Source organism: Notolepis coatsorum (genome assembly GCF_963971535.1).
Source record: "Notolepis coatsorum genome assembly, chromosome: 14".
Classification (NCBI taxonomy): Eukaryota; Metazoa; Chordata; class Actinopteri; order Aulopiformes; family Paralepididae; genus Notolepis; species Notolepis coatsorum.
In genome coordinates, this window is record NC_140178.1 from 49,506,576 (window position 1) to 49,531,682 (window position 25,107).

Below are 25,107 nucleotides of genomic sequence, written 5' to 3' on the forward strand. Positions count from 1 at the left end.
CGCCCACACTTGAGAAAGTTTACACTCCTCTTCTTCTTCTCATCTTCAAAACACATTTCTATCGTCTCTGTCTCCTTCTTCTCTGCTCCTCTTGTCATACAATCACAATACAAACATCATCTCCTCTCTTGGAGGGCCCCCCCCAAGAGGGGGAACCCTTCTTCTTCTTCTTCTTCTTCTTCTTCTTATTTGAATTTCCGGCAAGAGTAGACGCATCGAGGCGTATTACTGCCCTCCGCAATTCTTTTTATGGGCTCTTCTTCTTCTCCTTCTTCTCCTTCTTTTTCTTCTTCTACTGGACCCCGTCATCACCTACATTGTCCATTGGAGTGCAGCTACTGCTGCTACTTCCTGTCTGAGCCCCCCTCCGCGGGATTTCTTATACTACACTAGTGGTGTTCCATCTTTAGGCCTCTTCAACTCACACTTTCTCCTTCTTCTCTGCTCCTCTTGCCTGTCCAATACTAATACATACACTAACGCTATATCCTCTGGTACAACTCTGAAGCATGCAGAAATGTCAGCACTGCCTCTGTGATCAACTGGTGGTTCTCATTATCCATGCCAAAGAATGATTTAAGAGAGAAGGAAGATACTCCCAGCTCTACCAGAGAATTGTTGAATATATATAGATACACAAATGTTCTAGAATGTATGATTATGACATCATACTGTGACATCACAAATGTTCTAGAATGGTCTATTATGACAAATAAGACGGTTCAATGACTATCTAAATCCAATCAATATTCCTAATACCGTTTCAATGTAAGGTTATAAAAATAAACATATAAACATTCATATAATACAATAACCTAAATATACAGCTAAGCCCCATTGTATTCTGAAATGTAGACTTTAACAGTGTAGGCAACTAAGCCCATAGAAATAAGGTATAACTCATGAGTGCTTTGGCTCCTATACCATCCCATAATGGATAATGCATTGCAAACGTTCATACTCTCAACCATACGTACCATCAAAACCCTATGATTGAAAACAAATGTTTGAGCAAGCATTCTGCTAGAATACTGCCACCATCCTGGGGAATATTATGGGATAAAACGGGCCCTTACCGGAGCACTTTCTCCTGCTCGCGCTCCAACCGGGCCGCCAGGAGCCGGTCATCATGGTGCCGGCCGCGCTCCTCCCCTCGCTCCTCATCTGGGGAGAGGAAGGGAGACGGAGGGAGGGAGGGAGTGACAGAGAGAGAGAGAGAGAGAGAGAGAGAGAGAGAGAGAGAGAGAGAGAGAGAGAGAGAGGAGAGAGAGAGAGAGTGAACAGAGGGCACAGATCAAGGCAGCGGAGGAGAGAGTGAGAAAGATTAGGGCTAGTTTCCTTAGCACAGTGGTTCTCAACCTGTGATATGCGTACCACTAGTGGTACTGCTGGTGGTACTTGGAAAAAAAATAAAAAATTATAATAATAATAATAAAATATATATATATATATATTTTTTTGCAGTCAGGCCACTGAACTTAGAAGCAGGCCAGTGTTCCTAGTTGCGGCTAGGGATGGGTACCGAATTCGGTACTTTTGAGGCACCGAACCGAAACAGGTCGGTACTACCGAGTATCGAATCAAGTGAGAAACCGAGAAAAAATAAAAATAAAAAAGATTTTTTTTTTGTTTTACTTTTTTTTTTTTTTTTTTTTTACTTTTTATTTTTTTCGTGTCAACGTTCACACGCACAATATATGCTTACCTAGGATTTGACTTGATTCAACAACAAAGCAGTCGGAGCAATGACAGGCCGAAAACTGTCGAAGTTAGGGTTAGGGTTAGTTTGGATTTTTTTTTTACGACTGAGGTAGGTAAATTAAATTTCTTGAGACTAAAGTACAGAAAAAAGGTACCGTTGGGTACCGGTATCGATTCACAGGTACCGGTATCGGTTCAAATGTGAAGGTACCCATCCCTAGTTGCGGCGGCGCGATAGTTACGATAACCTAAGTGGGGAACAACCAGGAGATCACTGTGACAGAGAGTAATGCAGTCTAAACAGTCATAAATCTTTTATTAAACTTCAGCCCTGATCATAATAACCATTTTTATTTTTAGAATTTTTTGTAATGTTTTGTATATTTCACACTATATTTCCCAGCCTGAATTATTTCCCCAGTCTTTTCTCATTTTCTCACTTGCTATGTGAGAATGTTAGTTATTATCTTCTCAATGCCCCTTGCATTGTATGAGTTGTGTGGAAGAGTTTGCTAGTTCTAGTGCTACCCCTTTGTACATTGTGGCTGTGTCTGACAAAAGTTTAGAATAAATAATGGTATTAGGAATACATTTGCCTCCTGCGTGAACTGTGCATAGCTGAATAGACTGTATTTTAACGTCGGTCATATGGTGGTACATGGCGAGCCAGCTACGTTCTCAGGTGGTACTTGGTGTAAAAAGGTTGAGAACCACTGCCTTAGCAGCATGTTTCAACCCAAATACAGAGACAGACGGAGACGGAACAAATGCATCCAGCAAAAGCCTCTTTCACACATGAACTCTAGGACAATACAGAGAATCGGGTGCGGGTATTGCCTGGAGTTGCGAGGGCTAGGTAGAGCAAGGGCATGATGCAGGAAGCCAAAATCATTTAAAAATATTTATTTAACTGGAATATACCTCGACATTGTTGCAATTGAGGGCAACCTCAACTTTCTTTGAGTTAAAATAAAGGTTTGAAAATAATGGAAGGCAATGGTTTTGGGTACAGAGTGAAACAAGTGACCAACAGTGTTCCATACGGTGCAAAAAGATTTATTTTACGTTGGATGACAAGCAAACAGCAGTTCATATCTCTAATCCTTGGTCAGACAGTGGAGCAAACTGGCCAGCATATAAGGCTGAGCCCGAACCCTGTTTTTAGGGTTCGAACGTTCGCCAGGGTTTATCGAACGAACGTTCGAACGTTCGTTTTTTGTAAATTTTTTAATAAAAAAAGTTTTATTACATTTTTTTTTATATATAATTTTTTTTTTTTTTTTGTATTATAGATCCTACGGAGGGCGGCATTGCATAATCTATTGGTGAAAAAACATGTTGTTTACAGTGGTGGCTGTTCATGTAAACATGTAATTAAACAAAGCACTCAGAAGAAAATAAACAAGCTACTGAGTACTGCATCAACGTTCCTACTTATGATAAACAATAGCCCTTGCACACCGCAGTCACGTAAGGGGCTAGATAAACAAAGGCATTCGTTTTGTGGCATTAACGTTATATAGTTAGTGTTACACGTTCAATAACAGGTATTCACTCTTGGTCGACGGGAAGGAGAGAGGCGCGCGCCTCGGCTCCTTCCACAGTCTACCTCGGAACGGGGGACGGCAGAGAGACAGAGAGACACCGGCGCGGGGGTCCCGCCGGGCTCCCAACACGCCTGCCGCCTCGGCCAGAGTTGTTTCCAACGCAACCACCTCCCGCCATGAAGCTCGTGCTCCGTGGCCGAAAAAGGCTGGTATTCATTAATGATCCTTCCGCAGGTTCACCTATGGAAACCTTGTTACGACTTTTACTTCCTCGGCGGGGAGCTAACGCTACGTTAATGCTTCTCGCAAGCAGATCAATGGCGGCATTGCCGGAAGTAAAAAAAATCATAAACGCTTGCCGATTGGTGGTAACAGCAGAGGCGGGTGCAAGCGGTGTGACGTAATTGGCAGAATCGCCTGTCATTCAATCAAAATTGTTCTATTGCATTGGTTGAGACTAGAGCTCTGGTTGAGTATCCAGCAACAGCCCGGCAGAGACCATACTGGTTGAGCCGAGCGACTCAGGGGACGCGCCGCTTCACATCGCCTCACCGTCGTTGCGCCTGCTTTATTTTTTTTCACTGAACGTTCGAACCCATTAATTAAAGTCCGAATGTCAGCTTAACAAACGAACGATCGAACGTTCGAACGTTCGGGCTCAGCCTTACCAGCATATCATCTTGACTTGATATTTCAAAGAATATCTCATTTCAAAGCATTATTGAGCAAAAGCTGATCGATTTAACAAATTATGACCACTTAATAACCATTTCATACAGGCTAAAACACTGAGAAGCACACATAATATAAATGTATGACCTTGCGGCAATCTCCGAGGTATGTAACTCCACACCATTACTTTTTGGGAACATATTAGGCGCACCTCACAAACTCACTCAAATCTTGATGAGTTTCATACCCTTGATGGTTGGGAATGAAATTGAAGAGAATGAAGATAACGCATATATAAAGCCCATGAGGCCAACATGGGCTCAGTTTGTCACGCGGACTTCAGACTGGGTGGGTTAACGTTGTGCGGAAAAATATCTATGCTCAACAAGCTGTGAGCTACTGTAGCAGCAGTATGTTGCTGCCTGCCATAAACTGAGGGACAGTGAGTGACAGTCACCTGACACACGTTTATGCTGTAATATTTTTTATGTTTTGATGATATTGTACTTTGATATCCGTTTTCTAATTCATGTTTAATGTTAATCATTTGCATTGGCAACATGTCCATGTTACATCATGCCAATAAAGCCATTTGAATTGAATTGAGAGATAGAGAGAGTGTGAGTGAGTGAGTGAGTGAGTGAGTGAGTGAGTGAGTGAGTGAGTGAGTGAGTGAGTGAGTGAGTGAGTGAGTGAGTGAGTGAGTGAGTGAGTGAGCGAGCGAGAGAGCGAGAGAGCGAGAGAGAGAGAGAGGGCTAGTTTCTTTGGCAGCCAGTTTGTTTGAGAGTTATTTTGGGTGCAGCGTGTTTCAACCCTGACATGAGTACAACAGGCTACAGACACAGAACAAAAATAGGTCCAACATAATGGAGAGGAGGGGATCATCCAGGGAACCAGTTCATTCAACTACCAACAACAAAGTATTTTTTAATTTGAACCCATTTCAAATACATTGTTTTTCCACCAATTTACGCCATACTACCTCTAAGAACACAACCGTTTTGTGACGGTTAAAAACTGAGGATGGAAACAGCGCCATTAACGAGGGTATAAACTAGTGTACAGTGCTGGGAAAAATAACACATTCTAAATACAGAAAACTGGACTATGAAAATCCATTACTGAATGTTTTGCCTCGATGCAGAATTGAAGGCAGAATGGTTTGAATGACTATTTGTCCCATAGGTGGGAGAGAGAGAGGGAGAGAGATGAGTGGATACAGAGACACAGAGGAGGAGAGTTTTAGCACTCTGAGATACTCAGGAATGTAGGGTGCGTTACAAATTAAATGTATTATTATTATTATTAGAGTTAGAGGGGAAGAGGAGAGAGAATAATCCTGAATTTCCCCAACGGGATCAATAAAGGAATATCTTATCTTAAGAGGGGACACGGCGGAGAAAAGGAAGGGGATTCAGAACAAAGGAGGAGGAGGAGGAGAAGGGATACAGAGATAGGAAGAGAGGAGAGGAGGGAAATTAGAGATGCAGGAGTAGTGGGAGATACAGTATGAGGAGAGGAGGTGAGGAGCAGGGGGAGAGGGAATAACGGGGGTAGAGGAGAGGAGATATAGATGCAGGAGATGCCGCTAGGAGCCACTTGCTGCGTAACAATGGCATGACGGAACACGTTAGAGTGACAAGAGATGCTAAAAATATATTATTGGACCACAGACTCAAACACCAGGCACACACACACACCATCCTACCACCACACCAGGCACACACACACCATCCTACCACCACACCAGGCACACACACCATCCTACCACCACACCATCCTACCACCACACCAGGCACACACACACCATCCTACCACCACACCAGGCACACACACCATCCTACCACCACACCATCCTACCACCACACCAGGCACACACACCATCCTACCACCACACCAGGCACACACACACCATCCTACCACCACACCATCCTACCACCACACCAGGCACACACACACCATCCTACCACCACACCATGCACACACACACCAGGCACACACACCATCCTACCACCACACCATCCTACCACCACACCAGGCACACACCACACACACCATCCTACCACCACACCAGGCACACACACACCATCCTACCACCACACCATCCTACCACCACACCAGGCACACACACACCATCCTACCACCACACCATGCACACACACACCAGGCACACACACACCATCCTACCACCACACCAGGCACACACACACCATCCTACCACCACACCATGCACACACACACCAGGCAAAAACACACCATCCTACCACCACACCAGGCACACACACACCATCCTACCACCACACCATGCACACACACACCAGGCACACACACACCATCCTACCACCACACCAGGCACACACACACCATCCTACCACCACACCACCACCCTACCATAACACCAGGCACACACACCATCCTACCACCACACCATGCACACACACACACCATCCTATCACCATACCATCCTACCACCACACCATGCACACACACCATCCTACCACCACACCATCCTACCATAACACCATGCACACACACACCATCCTACCACCACACCATGCACACACCATCCTACCATAACACCATGCACACACACCATTATACCACCACACCATGCACACACACCATCCTACCACCACACCATGCACACACCATCCTACCATAACACCAGGCGCACACACACCATCCTACCACCACACCATGCACACACACACACCATCCTATCACCATACCATCCTACCACCACACCATGCACACACACCATCCTACCACCACACCATCCTACCATAACACCATGCACACACACACCATCCTACCACCACACCATGCACACACCATCCTACCATAACACCATGCACACACCATCCTACCATAACACCATGCACACACACCATCCTACCACCACACCATGCACACACCATCCTACCATAACACCAGGCACACACACCATCCTACCACCACACCATGCACACACACACACCATCCTATCACCATACCATCCTACCACCACACCATGCACACACACCATCCTACCACCACACCATCCTACCATAACACCATGCACACACACACCATCCTACCACCACACCATGCACACACCATCCTACCATAACACCATCCTACCATAACACCATCCTACCATAACACCATGCACACACACCATCCTACCACCACACCATCCTACCATAACACCATGCACACACACCATCCTACCACCACACCATCCTACCATAACACCAGGCACACACACCATCTGATCCTACCACCACACACCATCCTACCACCACATATTTTGAAGGGAGAAGATACTGCTATCCAATTCCTAGTACAGTTGTAATGTTATCAAGTGCAAGCTATCACCACCTAGCTAATAAGCTGGCTAGCTAACATTAGTGAAGTTCAGCAATTTTGTGTCTCATTTGTTTATTATTATTAAAATGGTTGTATTTGATCAGATGCCATTATTAAAACCTGTGTCGGTCGACTACTACACACAAACACCACCCTACGACATACACACATGCAGCCACACAAGCACATACACACAACCATTGTTAGTATGTATCTAATCCCTGCCCCCCCCCCCCCCCCCCACCCTCATCTGGCATTCACTGAATTCCAATCCCAGGAGGAAAAGACACTTGAGAGAAGAACTCCTAAACATAGTACACACACGCGCGCGCGCGCAGCACTGCTCCCCACTTTGCCAGGAAGAGTGGAATAAGAGTGGAATAAGGAGTGTGAGTGTGTGTGTTGCGCTCTAAGCGAGGCTGACTGGAGGTCCCCAAGAAGCAGAGATAGAGATAGAGGAGGGTTTTATACAAGTGCATTGAACCCTTTAGTGCCGACCTATAAGATGTGTCTATGTGTGTATATATGTGCCAGCGTGCATGTGTATGTGAGCGTGCATGTGTGTAAAGCCTGTAAAGGGACAAGAGACTTTAACAATCCCTGACATGCTCCGGAGGAGAGGTTTCAAGACGGTTACCAAGGTTACAGGGAGCCTGTCCCCCATGCTATCCTTCCTGCATCAGAAAGCAAGCGATTAGTGCAGCACGCCCCCCCCCCCTCTCTCTATCTTGTCGTTCTCTCATCCTCCCATCTTGCTCCCTCCCGCCATTCACTCCTCCCTTAATCAATCCCTCCTCACTCCATCTCTGTCCATCTATCCATCCCTCTCTCTCTCTCTCCCTCTCTCTGTGTAAATCCTGAGCTGTTTATTCAGAGCTGCTCTTAGCGCGAGGGACTAATGCTATTAGACCAATCACTCTGCTCAAGCAAGGAAATGAATAAACGCCCCCAACAGACACACACACACACACAGTTGTGCGCACACCACACACACACACATATACGCGTGCAAAGCACACACACTCGCGCACACACACACACCATTGTTTAGCAACCCATGGTCCCATTGTAATTCAAGGCTTGTTTGTAGCTTTTAGCTGCACACTGTAATTACATGTTTTAATGCAGAGAAGTAGAGAGGTGGAGAAATGGAGGGGTGGAGGGATAGAGTAAAGAGTGGAGTGGGGGGGCACTGTAAGAACAGCTCTATAAACTCAGACTCAGGCTCAGAGGAGAGAAGACAAAGAGAGATGGGGGAGAGAGAGATATACAGATACAGAGATATGAGAGACAGAGATAGACAGATACAGAGGAGAGAGAGAGGAGAGAGAGAGAGAGAGAGAGAGAGAGAGAGAGAGAGAGAGAGAGAGAGAGAGAGAGAGAGAGAGAGAGAGAGAGAGAGAGAGAGAGAGAGAGAGACAGAGATAGAGAGATAGAGAGATACAGAGAGAGAGAGATACAGAGAGAGAGAGAGAGAGAGAGATAGATAGATAGAGAGAGAGACAGATACAGAGAGATAGAGAGAGAGACAGATACAGAGAGAGAGACATAGAGATAGAGAGAGAGACAGAGAGAGAGAGACATAGAGAGAGACAGATACAAAGAGACAGATACAGAGAGAGAGACAGATAGACAGATACAGAGACAGATACAGAGAGAGAGAGAGAGATACAGATACAGAGAGAGAGAGAGACAGATACAGAGATAGACGGATACAGAGAGAGAGACAGATACAGAGAGAGAGACAGATACAGAGAGAGAGACAGATACAGAGAGAGAGATACAGAGAGAGAGAGATACAGAGAGAGAGACAGAGACAGAGAGAGACAGATACAGAGAGAGACAGATACAGAGAGAGAGACAGAGACAGAGAGAGACAAGAGAGAGAGACACACACAGAGAGAAAGAGAGAGAGAGAAAGAGACACAGATAGATACAGATACAGAGAAACAGACAGAGAGAGTGAGAGACACACAGAGAGAGAGACACACATACACAGATAGAGACAGACAGAGAGAAACAGACAGAGAGCGAGAGAGAGAGTGAGCGAGTGCGTGTGTGAGAGAGAGAGAGAGAGAGAGAGAGAGAGAAGGGAAGAAGGGCTTTTTATGCCATCAAAAAGGAAAATTCCAATTGACATCCCAATTAGGACCTGGCTCAAAATTCTAAATTCTGTAATAAATCCAATAATATTATATGGCAGTGAACTGTGGGGTCCATTAACTAACCAAGACTTCCCAAAATGGGAAAAACATCCATTAGAAGTACTGCAGAATTGTGCAAAAACCTACTTGGGGTCCACAGGCAGAACTGGCTGCCAGAGAAGCCAGGCTGTGTTCACTTTGTCATCAGGGGGATGTTGACAGAATCTCACTTCCTACTACACTGAGAAATATAAGGATCTAAGAGGTTTTCTTTGATACAATAAATCAAATGGATGCACAGTTTATCCATCTCCCTGATCATCAAAAGCTATTATATTTATGTGTGGAGAAAAGTCAGTGTACAAAATATATAGATTGTTGTCATACAATAAAGAGAACTCTCTGTAAATACATGTTTCTGGGTGGTTACATCTGTAAAAGTATTACCTGATTGAATGATTATTTTGTAATCTAATGAGTTTCTGTTGATTGTTTTACTGTTATTGCTAATGTTATGGTATTTTCTATTGCTTATATATGTTATTGTTTGTATGTTGGACTTGCTTTGGCAATAAGTACATTGATATTTCATGCCAATAAAGCCTATTTTGAATTGAATAAAGTTGAATTGAGAGAGAGAAACAGACAGAGAGAGAAACAGACAGAGAGAGAAACAGACAGAGAGAGAAACAGACAGAGAGAGAGAGAAACAGACAGAGAGAGAGAGAGAAAGACAGACAGAGAGAGAGAAACAGACCGAAAGAAACAGACAGAGAGACAGAGAGAGGAAAACAGAGACAGACGGAGACGGAGAGAGAGAGAGAGAGAGAGAGAGAGAGAGAGACAATGCCTTGAGCAAATCACAGATTGGATTCCTACCAAACCACAGTACAACAGACCACATTCTCACCCTCAGCACCGTAATCGACAACCAAATAAATAAAAATAAAAGCAAAATATACTGTTTCGTTGACTTCCAAAAAGCATTTGACTCAATTTGGCACGAGGAAGTCAATGTACACCAACAACACATGTGCTGTGAGGCTTGAGGAAAAACACACAGACTTCTTTCCTCAAAGCCGTGGGGTTAGACAGGGGTGCAGTCTGAGTCCAACCCTCTTTAACATATACATAAATAACTGGCAAAAACATTGGAACAAACTGCAGCACCTGGCATCCCCCTAGCAAACACAGAAGTAAAATGCCTACTGTTTGCAGATGACCTGGTGCTGCTGTTTCCAACAAAAGAAGGGCTACAGCAGCACCTTGACCATCTGCACAAATTCTCCCACTGTGGGCACTGACAGTAAACCTAACCAAAACTAAAGTTATGATATTCCAAAAAAGGCCCAGCATACAACAACACAAACACAAATTCCTCCTAGACAAAATGTCCCTAGAATACACAAAAAACTACACCTATCTCGGCCTTAGCATCAGTGCCACAGGGAACTTCAACCAAGCTGTGAACGACCTGAGAGACAAAGCAAGAAGGGCTTTTTTTATGCCATCAAAAAAAGAAAATAAAGCCCATTTGAATTGAGAGACAGAGACAGAGACAGAGAGAGACAGATGGATGACCTTTGAACCTGGTATGACAGAATGGCTATGCAGCCTCGACATATTGTGACAATATTGTCACAAGGAAAGATGAAATTACATACCTGGGTTCCATCCTAGAGGCAAATCTTTCCTGCGACAAAATGGCCACCAATGTAATAAAAAAAGTCAACCAACGAACAAGATTCTTGTACCGGATCTCCTCTCTGGTAAACAAGAATACCCTGAAGACTCTTAACAGGAGCACTCATTCAAGGGTACTACGACTATGCTTGCACCTCATGGTACCAAAGCACCTCAAAGGCACTAAAAACAAGATTACAAACATCACAAAACAAGACTACTGCTTGACCTTACTCCTAAAACCCACCTCACCCCTGCCCATTTTGACAACCTAGGATGGCTTAGAGTAGACGACAGAGTACAGCAATTTGCAATGGGCCTGGTCTACAAGATACACTATACCATTAAGGTACCCATGTACATGTCGAAATATTTCCCAAATAGTCCCATGACCACAGAACCAGAGGGAGTTCCACAAATCATGTTCAACCCAGAATAGGCTCAAACAAGGGACTAAACACGTTTCGCAATTATGCCACAACAATGTGGAACGCCCTACCTACAGCCGTAAAATAATGTGAATCCCTACCCTCCTTCCCTACCCCGCTCTCAAAGAGCACATACGGGAGGCCGCAATTCGAAACTGGCCCCAGTAAAAGTCCAAACCCCCCCCCCCCCAATGTACATTTTCCTCCCTCAAATGTATATATTCTCTCTTAGAAACTCTGTCTGTAAATAAACAGTACTGTATATTTGTATATCTTGTATGTCATAAATGTCTGGATGTAACAGTACTGTATATCTCATGTCATAAATGTTATGATGAATTGAAAATGGGGGACCCTGATGTAAACAAGACGAAAGTCTTTCTCTGGTCTGCATCCCCTTAACAATTGTAATATTAGTATTACAATAGTAGTATTGTACCCATTCTGCAATCTGTTAAAAAAATTATCAATCAATCAATCACCAAAGAAACCTTTCCCACAAAATCTCCTTCTCGCTGCATAATTAGCTTCAGTGGAGAAGTTGGTTTTCTCCTCCAGTCACGTTACATGCATGACCACATCCAAAAATAAAATTTAATCGTCCATTATTAGAAGAGGAATCACTTCCTCTGGGGTTCATTAGACTAAAGGATCTTCCCCGCGGCAGCGTTATGAGAGCCGGCACAGTGCAATGAACGCTGGAAATATTAACTACTGAAGGCAGGCTTGATTTGACTTGCCAGCAGCTGGGCTTGCCTCAGAAGTCATGTTACTTGTTTACTGTTGATATTGTGTTGTTGTTTGTTGTTAGAAATCTAAATAATAAAAAAAAAAAATTATGTTACTACCAGAGCATGTGAGCGGCGCGGCGCGAGAGCGGCGCGGGGAGCGGAGCGGGCGGTTTTGACGTGAGCGACGGAGTGGGTTTTAAAATGGGTCGGCGCGAGTTCTCCTCCGCTGCAATCCGCTCCGGTCCGCTCAGAAACTGATGTAATATACATGTAGTACAATGCCAAAGCAACAGGTGGCGATGTACAAACATGAAAGCAATTTTCAACCAATGAGAAGGGTGAACAGTCACTCACATCCTGCTAGACCAAAGTAGAATCCGCCATTGTTGTTGTTGTTAGCTTACATGCTAACGTGAATGGCAGCGACCATAGCATTGTGGCTAGGCTAGCTACCATCGCTTAACGTTATTCAACATTGCAGAATGGGTACAAGTACAATACGGCTCAATACAAACAATTGTTAAGGGGCCCAGGGGGTGTAGACTTGTAGTTTGGTCAAATCAAGCTAATTTACATCATGCTCCAAAAAAATTTAATTCTGCTGAGCGAGCTGTAGAGCGGGGAGCGCTTGATTCGTAAATGAAGGTGAGCGGAGAGGAGCGCTGAGCGGCGTGGCCAACATGAGCGATTAGCGGAGCGGAACAAGCCGTCTAGAGCGAAGAGCGGATTTCTCGTCCGCGCCGCTCCGCTCACATGCTCTGGTTACAACTTACTTGTGAGATCAGTTTAAACAAGCGCTCCTCGTGTTCTTTCGGTCTTTTTTTTTTTTTTTTTTTATATAACACCAGCTGGTACATTTTGCAGGCAAATCTTTCAACCTCACCGGGTTCATCAGTCAACCTCGTCAGGCACTTTGGCAGTTCGCCAGCTTGGATTTTATTATTTTCCGTTCAAACTACTTTGGCTGCTGAGAAATGTGTTAGTGAAATTGTGAAACCAGGAGCTACTGTGGTCTGGTGAAACATATACTGTATGATACTGTGGTCTGCTTCATATTTTGGATTCTATTATATGTTGTACCACTGTATTGCACATCGTCGCGGGCAAGACCAGCCGCATTTCATTGTATACCTGTATGCCGTGACAATTAAAACTCTTGACTTGACTATACTGTATGCTACTGTGGTCTGCTTCATATACTGTGTGATACTGTGGTCTGCTTCATATATTGTATGATACTGTGGTCTGCTTCATATACTGTATGATACTGTGGTCTGCTTCATATACTGTATGATACTGTGGTCTGCTTCATATACTGTATGATACTGTGGTCTGCTTCATATACTGTGTGATACTGTGGTCTGCTTCATATACTGTATGATACTGTGGTCTGCTTCATATACTGTGGTCTGCTTCATATACTGTATGATACTGTGGTCTGCTTCATATACTGTATGATACTGTGGTCTGCTTCATATACTGTGTGATACTGTGGTCTGCTTCATATACTGTATGATACTGTGGTCTGCTTCATATACTGTGTGATACTGTATCGGTCTGCTTCATATACTGTATGATACTGTGGTCTGCTTCATATACTGTGTGATACTGTGGTCTGCTTCATATACTGTATGATACTGTGGTCTGCTTCATATACTGTGTGATACTGTGGTCTGCTTCATATACTGTATGATACTGTGGTCTGCTTCATATACTGTATGATACTGTGGTCTGCTTCATATACTGTATGATACTGTGGTCTGCTTCATATACTGTATGATACTGTGGTCTGCTTCATATACTGTATGATACTGTGGTCTGCTTCATATACTGTGTGATATTGTGGTCTGCTTCATATACTGCATGATACTGTGGTCTGCTTCATATACTGTGTGATACTGTATCGGTCTGCTTCATATACTGTGTGATACTGTATCGGTCATTACCTTTGATAGCGGCTTGCAGCATGGGTCTCTGGGTATCAGAAGGTCCACTGTTCTGCTTGCTGCTGCTGCCGCTGTCTCTCTGCCTGGCCACGGCTACCGCGATGCCAACGGGAGGATGGCGAACCTCCCCCTCGCCTTCCCGTCCAAAGGAACGGGCGCTGTCTGGCCGCTCTTGCTCCCTCTTCAGCTGGGGCGGGCCCCTCAGCGACCCGGGACCGCTCGATCCGACTCCGGTCCTGTCCCGCTCTCTTTCTCGGTCCCTCTCCCTTTCCCTATCTCTCTCCCTTTCTCGGTCTCTCTCTCTCTCTCGTTCTCTCTCCCTCTCCCTCTCGGCTTCCGTGCGCATGCTACCCAGACCCCCGAAGGGCCCTCTGGCTTCTGTGTTGTGTCTGGAGGCCCCGGGCCCTTCGGAGGGGAAGTTCCCGCTGTATTTGATGAGGCTCTGCATGGCAGAAACCTCAGTGGTCTCGGAGCCTGACGGCCTCCCTCGCTCTCCGTTACTGGGTCCTCCTACCGACGGACCCCCGGGTCTGTAGAGAGCCGACGGGTCCAGGTAGCGTCTCTGACCCCCCTCCTCACCTCCGTGCCCGGCTGAGCCGGAATGGCCAAGAGAGGGGTGTGTCTGTCCATGCTGGGAGGGGTGCGTGTGTGGGGAGTGGCTGTTATGATTAGGCTGGTGCTGGGCACCGAGGGGTGTGTGTGGGGAGTGGGGGGTGTGTGTGTGTGGAGGTTGGGAGTGGGGTGAGGGGTGTGGAGGTTGGGAGTGGGATGAGGGGTGTGTGTGTGGAGGTTGGGAGTGGGGTGAGGGGTGTGGAGGTTGGGAGTGGGGTGAGGGGAGTGTGTGTCCGTGCTGGGCTGCCAGGGCAGCCATGTGACTGGTGGCATAGTTAGCCAATGGGCTAATATTATTCCACTTAGGCTCCACCCCTGCCCGCTCCAGACCCAATCGAATTGCATGTTTGGGAGTGTCCCTGGCATCTGGGCTGAACCCTGATTGGCTAGAGGAGTAGGCTGTGTCCTGGGCTCGTTTCCCAATGGAACCATTGGAGCGAATCACAGAGCCCTCCTCTCTCTGATTGGTCGACTCGCTGGAGAGGGAGAGGCGAGAGTGTTCCATCAAGCTCCTCTCAGGAAACCTGTAGCTCTCCCTGTCTCGGTCTCTCTCCCTCTCTCGTTCTCTGTCTCGCTCCCTCTCTCTGTCGCCATGCTTGTTGTCGCGGGCCTGCGAGGCGATCTGGATGGGCCCCGCCCGCTCATCGTAAACCTCCACAGAAGGCACGTATGTCGGCGCGCTCACTCGCTGCTCTCTGATAGGCTCTCTGGGTGCTGAGGGGAGGGGCATGCCGGCGGCAGGGGGCTGGAGCGAGGGAGGGAGGCTGTAGGAGAGGTGGAGTGTCCCGGCTGAGGAGGCCACAGAGTCGTTCCTCCTCAGTCTGTCTCTGTCCGTGTGTGTGTTCGTGTGTGTGTGCGTGTGGGGGGCAGGGATAGAGGTGGAGTTATTAGAGTTCTGGTTCTGGTGAGGGCACGATCCAGAGTCGTCCTCCCGACCCCCTCTGTCCGTCTCAGAGCCAGGGTACCTGCCCCCTACTCCAGCCCCGCCAGGGGGGCAGGAGAGCTGGGCAGGGGGTGGCCTGGCTCTGGCCTCCCCAGGAGCTGTGCCGGGCTGGGAGTGGATCTGATGCTGGTACGACTGAGGGTGGAAGGGCCAGCTCCGCTCCCGTTCTCTGTCCCTCTCCCTCTCCCGTTCGCGCTCCCTCTCTTTCTCACGCTCCCTCTCTCGGCTCCTCGCCCTCCTCTCCTCCTCTTTCCTCCCCTCCTGGGTCAGGTCCACCACGCTGTGCGGCCGATGCTCCTCTCTCGAGCGCTCCCTCTCCCTGTCCCGCTCCCGTTCCCTCTCCGCCCGGTAAGGCCTATCCCTGCTCCCGACCTCCCGGGACGTCCTCTGTGGAGGGGTGGCGCTGGGCGGTGCGGAGGGGGGGGCCGAGGGAGGGTGGAGGGATGACTGGTTCATCGAAGCTGGGAGGTAGAAGCCCTCTGGAACACAAACGCACATCAATCAATTCGGGGATTCGTTTTCATATTCAAGATTTTGATAAATAACTGAGAATGAATGTACTACCATTAGCTAATGTGTTGCAGTTTCCATTTACATTTTGAATTGATTGAATCAGAAGCGACAACACCCGGTGGCGCACCACTTTAAGACACATACTGCGCGTTCGCAACGGCCTGGGTTTGATTCCTCTCTGACTGTCCTATCCACAATAAAAGCAGAAATGCCCTAAAAAATAAATAAAAGCGACAACACAGAACTTCCAAGGTAAAACACCCAGAGCCAGGCAGCAGAAACAACACAGCACATCACCTAGAGGTGGGAAACACCAGAGGTCCCACAGTACTATATGGATAATGGACCCATTACATAATGTGTGCATTATGGGAAATGCACACACACCACCTGGTACAATCAGACCACCTTTCTTTGTTTCTTCTACCAAAGTACACCCCACTCATCAAACGTGTGAAGCCCTCAGTTAGATCAGTGGCCTGCGGGGGCAGACCCTGAGCTGCAGCACTGGTTTCAACACGCAGACTGGAGTCTGTTTAGTAACCACCCAGGCCACCCTGGACTCCCATACTGACCTCGACTCCCACACCTCCTCCGTTGTAGACTACATAAACTCCAACATCGACAGTGTCACCACCTTAAACAGATCACTACATTCCCCAATCAGAAGCTGTGGATGAACAGAGGGGTCCATATCAGGGCTGTACGCTAAGCTTTTTCACTAGGGGCACACTTGCCCCTAAATGAGAAATTTAGGGGCAAAAAATATTTTTTAGGGGCAAATTTTTAAATAACAATTTTACCATTATTTATATCGATTGTTTTTGATTTAAAAAAAAAGAAAAAAAATATTTATATTTTTTTTTAATAAAATATATATATTATATAATCATACTTGTAGTTGTATTATCTGCGAGACATCGCCACTACGCAACAAGTCAAAATGCTCGCTATATGCAACCAGCTCCACTGTCCAGCTACGGCCAGGATTCTCCGGAGCTGCAGCTGGACCCTATACTGTAGCCTCCAGCTACGGCCAGGATTCTCCGGCGCTGCAGCTGGACCTATTGACTATATTCAGCGTGCCCTCAGCTCGAATACGCATCGACTCAGTGTTATAAGACATTGATATCAGGAGCTATCTGTAGCTATTTAGTTTAATGGGACGTTTCGTTTTGAACAGTGAGCTAACGCGAGCCATCATGCACTACTAGACTTGCTGGAGCATTTGTTGATATCAGTAGCTAGCCGGCTGGCAGGCTCACCGAGGTCCCAGTGTCCCACTAGAGACTAGTGTTTACAACAGCCACGGGTGCGGGAGGGAGGAGGAGCAGCAGACGCCGCAGCTCTCTCTGTGTGTCTGAGTTCAGTTCAATTCGGCTCACTATAGGAGGTCGAACGCGTCGAAAATATGAAGCAATACTAACTTTACTTTTCTTCATAGCTAAATGAATCAGACAGTCAGCTAGTCTATCAGAGTGAGTGCTCAGTCGATTGTTCCCGCTGATCATACCTGCTGAGTGCTCACTGCTCAGCTCGCGTGAGTGACGTCATCGCGTCATCACACGCCTTGGATAATTTAGGAATGAAATGCGAATGCAAGGCTTGAAAGCAACTACTCGCAAGCCCGCCCCCAGATAATATTTACCAATCGCAACGGCCAATTAAAGGGGCAATTCGCGATCATCTCGTCGCAGTGTACAGCCCTGCATATACTGCTAAAGGCAGGCGACACCACTTTTAGATCTGGTGACACGCAGGCCTACTGTTCAGCCAGGGCTAACCTGAATAGGGGAATCAAGCGGGCCAAGCACAGCCACAAGCCAAGGGTTGAAGAGCACTTCAACAACTCCGACCCTAGACGCATGTGGACCCACCAACCACTGACCCCTTCCTCCCTCAATAACTTGTATGCCCACTTTGACAGGGACAACCAGGAGGCGCCCAAGGCTGACCTCCCTGCTAACCGCCAACCCCTCACTCTCTCCCCCACCGACATGTGTACTGCACTGAGCAGGACTAACGCACATAATAAGAAAACCAAGGAGCTCATCGTGGACTTCAGGAAGACTAGAGCCGGCGTGCACGCCCCGTCCATATCACCAGGACGGAGGTAGAGCCGGCGTGCACGCCCCCATCCATATCACCAGGACGGAGGTAGAGCCGGCGTGCACGCCCCCGTCCATATCACCAGGACGGAGGTAGAGCCGGCGTGCACGCCCCCGTCCATATCACCAGGACGGAGGTAGAGCCGGCGTGCACGCCCCCGTCCATATCACCAGGACGGAGGTAGAGCCGGCGTGCACGCCCCGTCCATATCACCAGGACGGAGGTAGAGCCGGCGTGCACGCCCCCATCCATATCAACAGGACGGAGGTAGAGCCGGCGTGCACGCCCCCATCCATATCAACAGGACGGAGGTAGAGCGTTTCTCCAGCTTCAAACTCCTGGGAGTCCACATCTCCTAGGGCCTCTCTTGGATAAAAGTCAGTATGATAGCATGTACAATAGTGAAGTATATACTTCTATATACCTACTTATACACCTGCATATAACCCTATATGATAGCATGTAGAATAATGCTGTATATAACGTATATATTATTACTCAGTAGGGCTGGGCGATTCTTGCTAAAATGTGAATCACGATTTTTCTCGCCAAGAATTGAGATCACGATTCTCTCACACGATTCTTATTTTTTTCAATAGAATCATTTATTGCACTCTCTTAAACATAACATATATGTATATATATATATCCAAGTGCTCGACTTAAACTTAAGCATAACATATATGAAAGTGCTTGACTTAAACTTAAAAGTCTCTTGTAACATACAAAATAACTCAAGTCAGAATCGTCATCATTTAAAAAAGTTAAGTAAAAGGTTTTTAAAAAATCGTCATAATTTAGAAATGAGATTGCATAGGTCTATGAATCAAGGTCGCGATTACTCAGTAGTACTAATTTATATATTTTATACCCAGTTAAATCACCTGTACATTGTATATTACATTTGCACTCTGGTTGGGTGCCAAAATTATTTTCGTTGTACTGTAATGCTGTACATTTTAATCAAATCTAATATTATCACCATAATACAACTGCAGATTGTCCCCAATGGAAAACTTTGTTAACATCTGTAATAAAATATATATATACATCTGCTTTATCTAATAAGATAATGTTTTCAGTCTGTTCGACTCATTTTTCTTCATCATTTTCATTGCTGTGAAATGAGTTTATCAAGCGAATCTTTTATTTAATTTTTTTTATGAATATCGATACTTGCCATCACAGTATTCATATAATACTGGCACACAAAATATCACAATATATTGCTGTATGAAGCCCCCACCCCCCCCACCTCTAATATCACCTACAAACGCATTGAATCAACAAGAGCACTGAAATGAATAGAACCAACACCAAACACACTCACACACTCATCACCATGTAGATCTACTGACCTTTGTGTGAGTCGTAGAGCGAGTGCTGGGCCAGGGAGGGGGCCTCTAGGTGCCCCAGGGGGAGGTATGGGCTGGGGTACAGGCTGCCGGGCAGAGAGGGGTATCCTGGAGAGAGAGAGAGAGAGAGACAAAGACACACGGCATGTCACCTCTCAACCTTTAGAAAACAAAATACTCACTCTCTCCCCCTCACACACACATACCATAAAAGCACTTTGAATGTGCACACAGGAATGATCCCATCACTATAATCAATGTCAAGTGAAAAGCGTAATAAGCATTGGGACATTTCTTTCCCAGTCGACTCGTATTACAACAACAGTGTAATATATGAATTACACATTAACTGCGTCTGCGCCAAGAACGAGTTTTCATCCAGCAAGGCTCTGGGAGACTCTGGACTCTGTCTGATATTGCAACGGCTCAATACCGCCGCCTGGTGGATTTCGGGCGATGTTGCACCCACTCTAAACAAGATGGTGAATATGTTCCAGGCAGAGCTCTCTTGTTATTTGGATCCAGACAAACACTCTAGTGCACTGGATCGCTTTCGAGACGCAAGAATCAATATGCTTTCGGCGTTTATTGCGTCGTACAAACGGAAAACGGATCTAGCAGATGGAAATCAAATAATTGGAATATTTTTTCTCCAGACTCATCGGCCACAGGTAAGAGGAATCTAACGTTAATTCCAGCTCGATTGTCCATTTATTTCATTGCAATCCATCTGATCAACGTATGATGTCGTACTAAAGAAAGCCGTTACTGACAATCAAGGAATCATAAACGACCCCCCCCCCCCCCCCCCCCTTCCTTCACACATGATGGAGCATAATGTATACCGATCATATGCATTTGAATCTTTTAATGTAGCGTGTATAGTAGGGATGGGAATCAAAAACCGGTTCCCGTTGGGAGCCGGTTCCTAATTGTCCAATTCCTGGAATCGCATGCCTCCGTGACTATCGATTCCTCTTATTGCTGCCATGTTTTCCCGACCGTTGTGCATTTAAAAACAATAACGTTAGCATGCAGCCATAGAGCAGACTATTTTATTCCTAAAGGGCTCGAAATTGCCTGGGTTTTGGTCATATGCTCCCGAAATGATCCCGCTGTTTGACTGCTTCTATGTGCAGTGAAAACTACTATGCTTTGCAACCTAGTCATTAATTTAATTCGGGGTAAACTAGCGTTAGCCGCGCGGAGCTAACGCTAGCTAAACCTTGCTCCATACACACTGCTCCGCGTATACACAAACACACAAAGAGAGAGAGATAGAGAGAGAGAGAACAGCAGGCTGACTAGAAGAGGGTGGGGGCTAGCGGGGGAGGAGCAGTCTATGGGTGTGTGTGTGTGTGTGTGTGCGCGCGCTGGTCTTCTGAAAGACAGAGGAATAACGACCAGTTGAATGCAACTACAGTTCAATAGATTAAATTAGTTTAAGATATTGAACTGTAGTTGCATTGAACAGGTCGTTATTCAATAGATTAAATTAGTTTAAGAATAACAGTTTTTGTATTTTTCTGACATGGGGGCCCAACAATAAATGACAATCAGAAATGTCAAGTTGCCTGTTATTTTAACCAGCTTAGTTCTGTTGTATTTCCAATTTATTTATTTAAATTATAAATGATCAGGAATCGATAAAATCAATTCCCATCCCTAGTGTATAGGGACAAAAACGCCAATCGATTATGTATAATACGCATCAGGGCCTATAACTCGTGTTCTAGGAATTACTGCAGACCACTCTAAAAACATACTTATATTCATGACGGTATTAACACGACAATGTATGAATGGAAAAATATAACGTTCCCACATCCGGAACGATAGATACCCGATGTTGAATGGGCCATAGTAATGTCGATATAGCTACTATAATATTTTAAAAGTTATAGCCCTGCAAAGAAGGTTAGCGACTCCATAGGCTTACAGCGCTGGCAGATAAGACTATAAGATGTGTGGCAGAGATTGTGTTAAAAGCGGAGAATGATGCTAAACAACAACAGAATGTCAAGTTTTTGATTACGGTTCTGAATAGACCTTTTCCAGAGCAGCCATTCTGACGTGTCACGGCAGGGTAAACACAGGTGTAACTTAACGCCATTAATTATGGCTCTTGTTCCATTTAGGTGAGCCAGAGCTGTTCCTGTGAGACCAGCAGCAACAATACCATGGCCCAGGGAGACCTACATGGAACAGAACTATAATTAATGTCATTAGTAACACCAGAGACCTTTCAAAAGAAATACTAACCAAGTCCTTCTCACTCCCTGTAATGTGTCACGTGAGCTACACAAAGCACCTCATTGGCTGGCCTTAGGAGACTAGAGGAGGCGGCACATGCTACATTCAGCCCAATGAGAGATGTAAGATTTGGGGTGAATGTGGCCATGTTTCCCTTTGCCATAAGAATTGGGGTAAACATTAGACTGTATCTTACAAGCTGAAGGCGTTTTGAAACTTGTCCATCGATCCCAAAGTGTTAACGACAGTGCCTGTGTAAAGTCCCGCCCACTTAGGAGATGGGAACCGTTCCATTTGTATCCCATTGGCGCAGCTTGTAATGAGGCATCTTCCTTCCTTTAACACATTCCTGGCCAACCACGTATAAATACGTGATTGGGCGCCATCCTTAAAAGGCCATCCACATATATATACGTGTTACTAGGAGTGGGGGGAAAATCGCTACGTAGTAGTATCGTGATACTTTGCGTGGCAATACTGTATCGATACAGGGACGCCAAGTATCGATATTTAATTATTCATAAAAAAAACTTAATTTTATTAGATAAAACATGTTGACAAAGTTTTACTTTGCAGTTGAAAAAAGGTAATAAAATAAATTTGATAAAGAAAAAAAAAGTTTTTCCGCAATAATCAGCGTATCGCGATATATTTAGTATTGAGATACTATCGTATCGTGACGCAAGTATCGTATCGTGAGGTCTCTGGCGATTCCCACCCCTACGTGTTACCACTCGGTTTTGCTTTTATTCCATTTTAATATCCTACTCAATGTCACAGAGCTGTATTTTGGCTGGAAACGGCATATCGAGACTCCGAAAGTGCAGTACCGGCCAGATCCTGGTATTGGCGCTGTCTCGATAATGCAGTTTCCCCTGTTGCAGACCGGGTGTCACTTTCTTTTCATTCCGGGTTAGCTTTTCTGTTAGCCTGAAGCTATGGCTTTACCAGATCGCCTGGAATACTTTTTGCGATGCCAAATTCAGTATGCAGTAAAGGAATATAGCATCAGCCAATGGACATATCGATCTACCAGATGGCGATCAAATAACTGGGAAATTCTTTTTGGAATCCAACCGGCCACAGGTAAGAGCGATTTGACGTCAATTTCAGTTTGATCAGGCCTTGTTCTCATAGCCATCCACCAGGTCAGCGTATGATGTTGCAATAACGAATGCCATTATTGGTAATCAATAATCAGAAACTACTCCCCCCCCCCCCCCCTTTCATGCATTCATGGTGGACCATGATACCGATCATATGCATTTAGATTTTTTAACTCTAGCTTGTGTAGGGCCGAAACGCCAATCGATTTAACGTTATTAGCTTAGCGCCCTATAACTAGCTTTGCAGGAATTACCCCAGAACATTGCGGTATATAGTTCATATTCACGACGCTATAAAATGGGAACCTATTGATGAAAAAATTCTTTCTTTATGGCATATTGAAGGGAAGGTTTATACCAGGGGTGGGCAATTATTTTTCCCGGGGGGCCGAATGAGCAACTGAAAATATGTTGGAGGGCCGGGCCAAAATTCCAAACTCAATTATGCATAATATACATTTTATTTCTATATAAAAAGCAGTAAATGGCATTGTTTTGACCCCTGGTAAGAGTGTATGTTATTATTTGGCAATTAAAAGGTGAGGTTAGCTTTCAAAAATATCATTTATTCAAATAGAATTTATTTCCAAAATGATAAACAAAATGTGAAACATTAATAACAAAGGGCATGTATGAAAACGTGCTATACAAATAAAGTTATTCAAGTTCAAGTTTCAAGTTTCTTTAATAGTTGTCATACAGAAGTACAGAATACTTTTATACAAAATGCTTCTTACTGTTACGCTCCAGATTATTTTGAGTTTCATATACTATTGAAACAAGGATTTTCTTAGCTTTCTAAAGACACCACATCATCTTATAGCCAAAATAAACAAGACATGTCACTGAACTGTGTAAAGAAAAGTGTCCCAGTAGCCTTTTTTACTTTACCTATATTAAACATTTAATGTTTTCAAAAAAAAGAAAAAAAAATATCAAGGGTCCCATTTCACTTGTTATATTTCCACATTTTAGTGTTCTTCAGCTCTTTTTTTTTTTCATTCAGTGTGATAAATCCAGTCTCTGTTGAGCTTTAACAAGTCCATCAAAGTCAGGTTGCATGTCTGAGGTGGAGATGCAAAGCACAGCTGCCAGATGTTCATCAGTAGGGATGCCCCCCGGACCCCGGTTTTAAACGGGAACCGGTACTATATTAGAAAATACCGGAGTATTTATAAGCTCTGACGTCCTCGGTACTGCTATCGATACTCTAGAGAAATTATTATTATTATTATTATTTAAAAGTTGCGAACGATCCTCTCTCTGTCTCTGCACGAGAAGCGAGCCGCAGCCAGCGAGTCTCCTCGCGAGTCGCTCGCTAGTGCTACACATAGACATACGGGTCCTACATACGGGTACTCCTTAATGAAAGTGTCCCCGACGCCCCGTGCTATAGCGCTCTGCACACAGACAGCAGCTCTGCATGCACTGAGTCGTGATCATGGCGGATAGAGCGAAGCGTTCTAAAGTATGGATATACTTTACAAGGGTCAATGCCGACAATGCACGTTGCCACAAGTGCAACAAAACATTTGCCAGTAAGGGTGGCAATACGAGCAAATCAATTTATCAAAACATCTGTTGGCAAAACATGATATTAGTGTGCAGAAATGCGCGTATTCGACTGCCTTGCGCGCAGTGTTCCATCTGCATCCACTGCAGCCGTAACCGTAAGCCAAGATACGGAGTTGCCTAGGCTAATAACGAATTATTACAAATAGGCTAATAAACAAAACAATTGTTTAGCTACAAATACTACAATCTAAACTTTTTATAGATCGTCAAGCTGAGGCGTCAGCCACTATGTCCCAGGCCAGTGAGCCCAGGGCCACCACACGTCATCCTCCCTCTACCTCCCTCCACCACCCAAAGTCCTTTCTCCCTAGCAGCTAGAGGAAGGATGACAGAGGATAGGGTGAACGAGTGTCACAGTTCTGTTAGCATTTGTTGTTTATTATAAAAAGTCTATAATTCAGAGTCAGACACATTTAAAACATTGTTGCTGCTGTTGCTGAA

At 45.3% G+C, this 25,107-nt stretch overlaps 1 protein-coding gene across 1 annotated transcript in view; it reads right to left on the reverse strand.

The window, feature by feature from the left end:
• tnrc18 (trinucleotide repeat containing 18) overlaps positions 1–25,107 on the reverse strand; it is a 151,773-nt gene that overhangs the window by 69,696 nt on the left and 56,970 nt on the right. The window contains exons 4-6 of the mRNA XM_084329104.1: positions 19,736–19,840; positions 14,201–16,234; positions 1,077–1,164 (exon numbers count right to left, since the gene is read on the reverse strand). Of these exons, the coding sequence (XP_084185230.1) occupies positions 1,077–1,164; positions 14,201–16,234; positions 19,736–19,840 (2,227 nt within the window). The remainder of the gene's footprint in view (positions 1–1,076; positions 1,165–14,200; positions 16,235–19,735; positions 19,841–25,107) is intronic.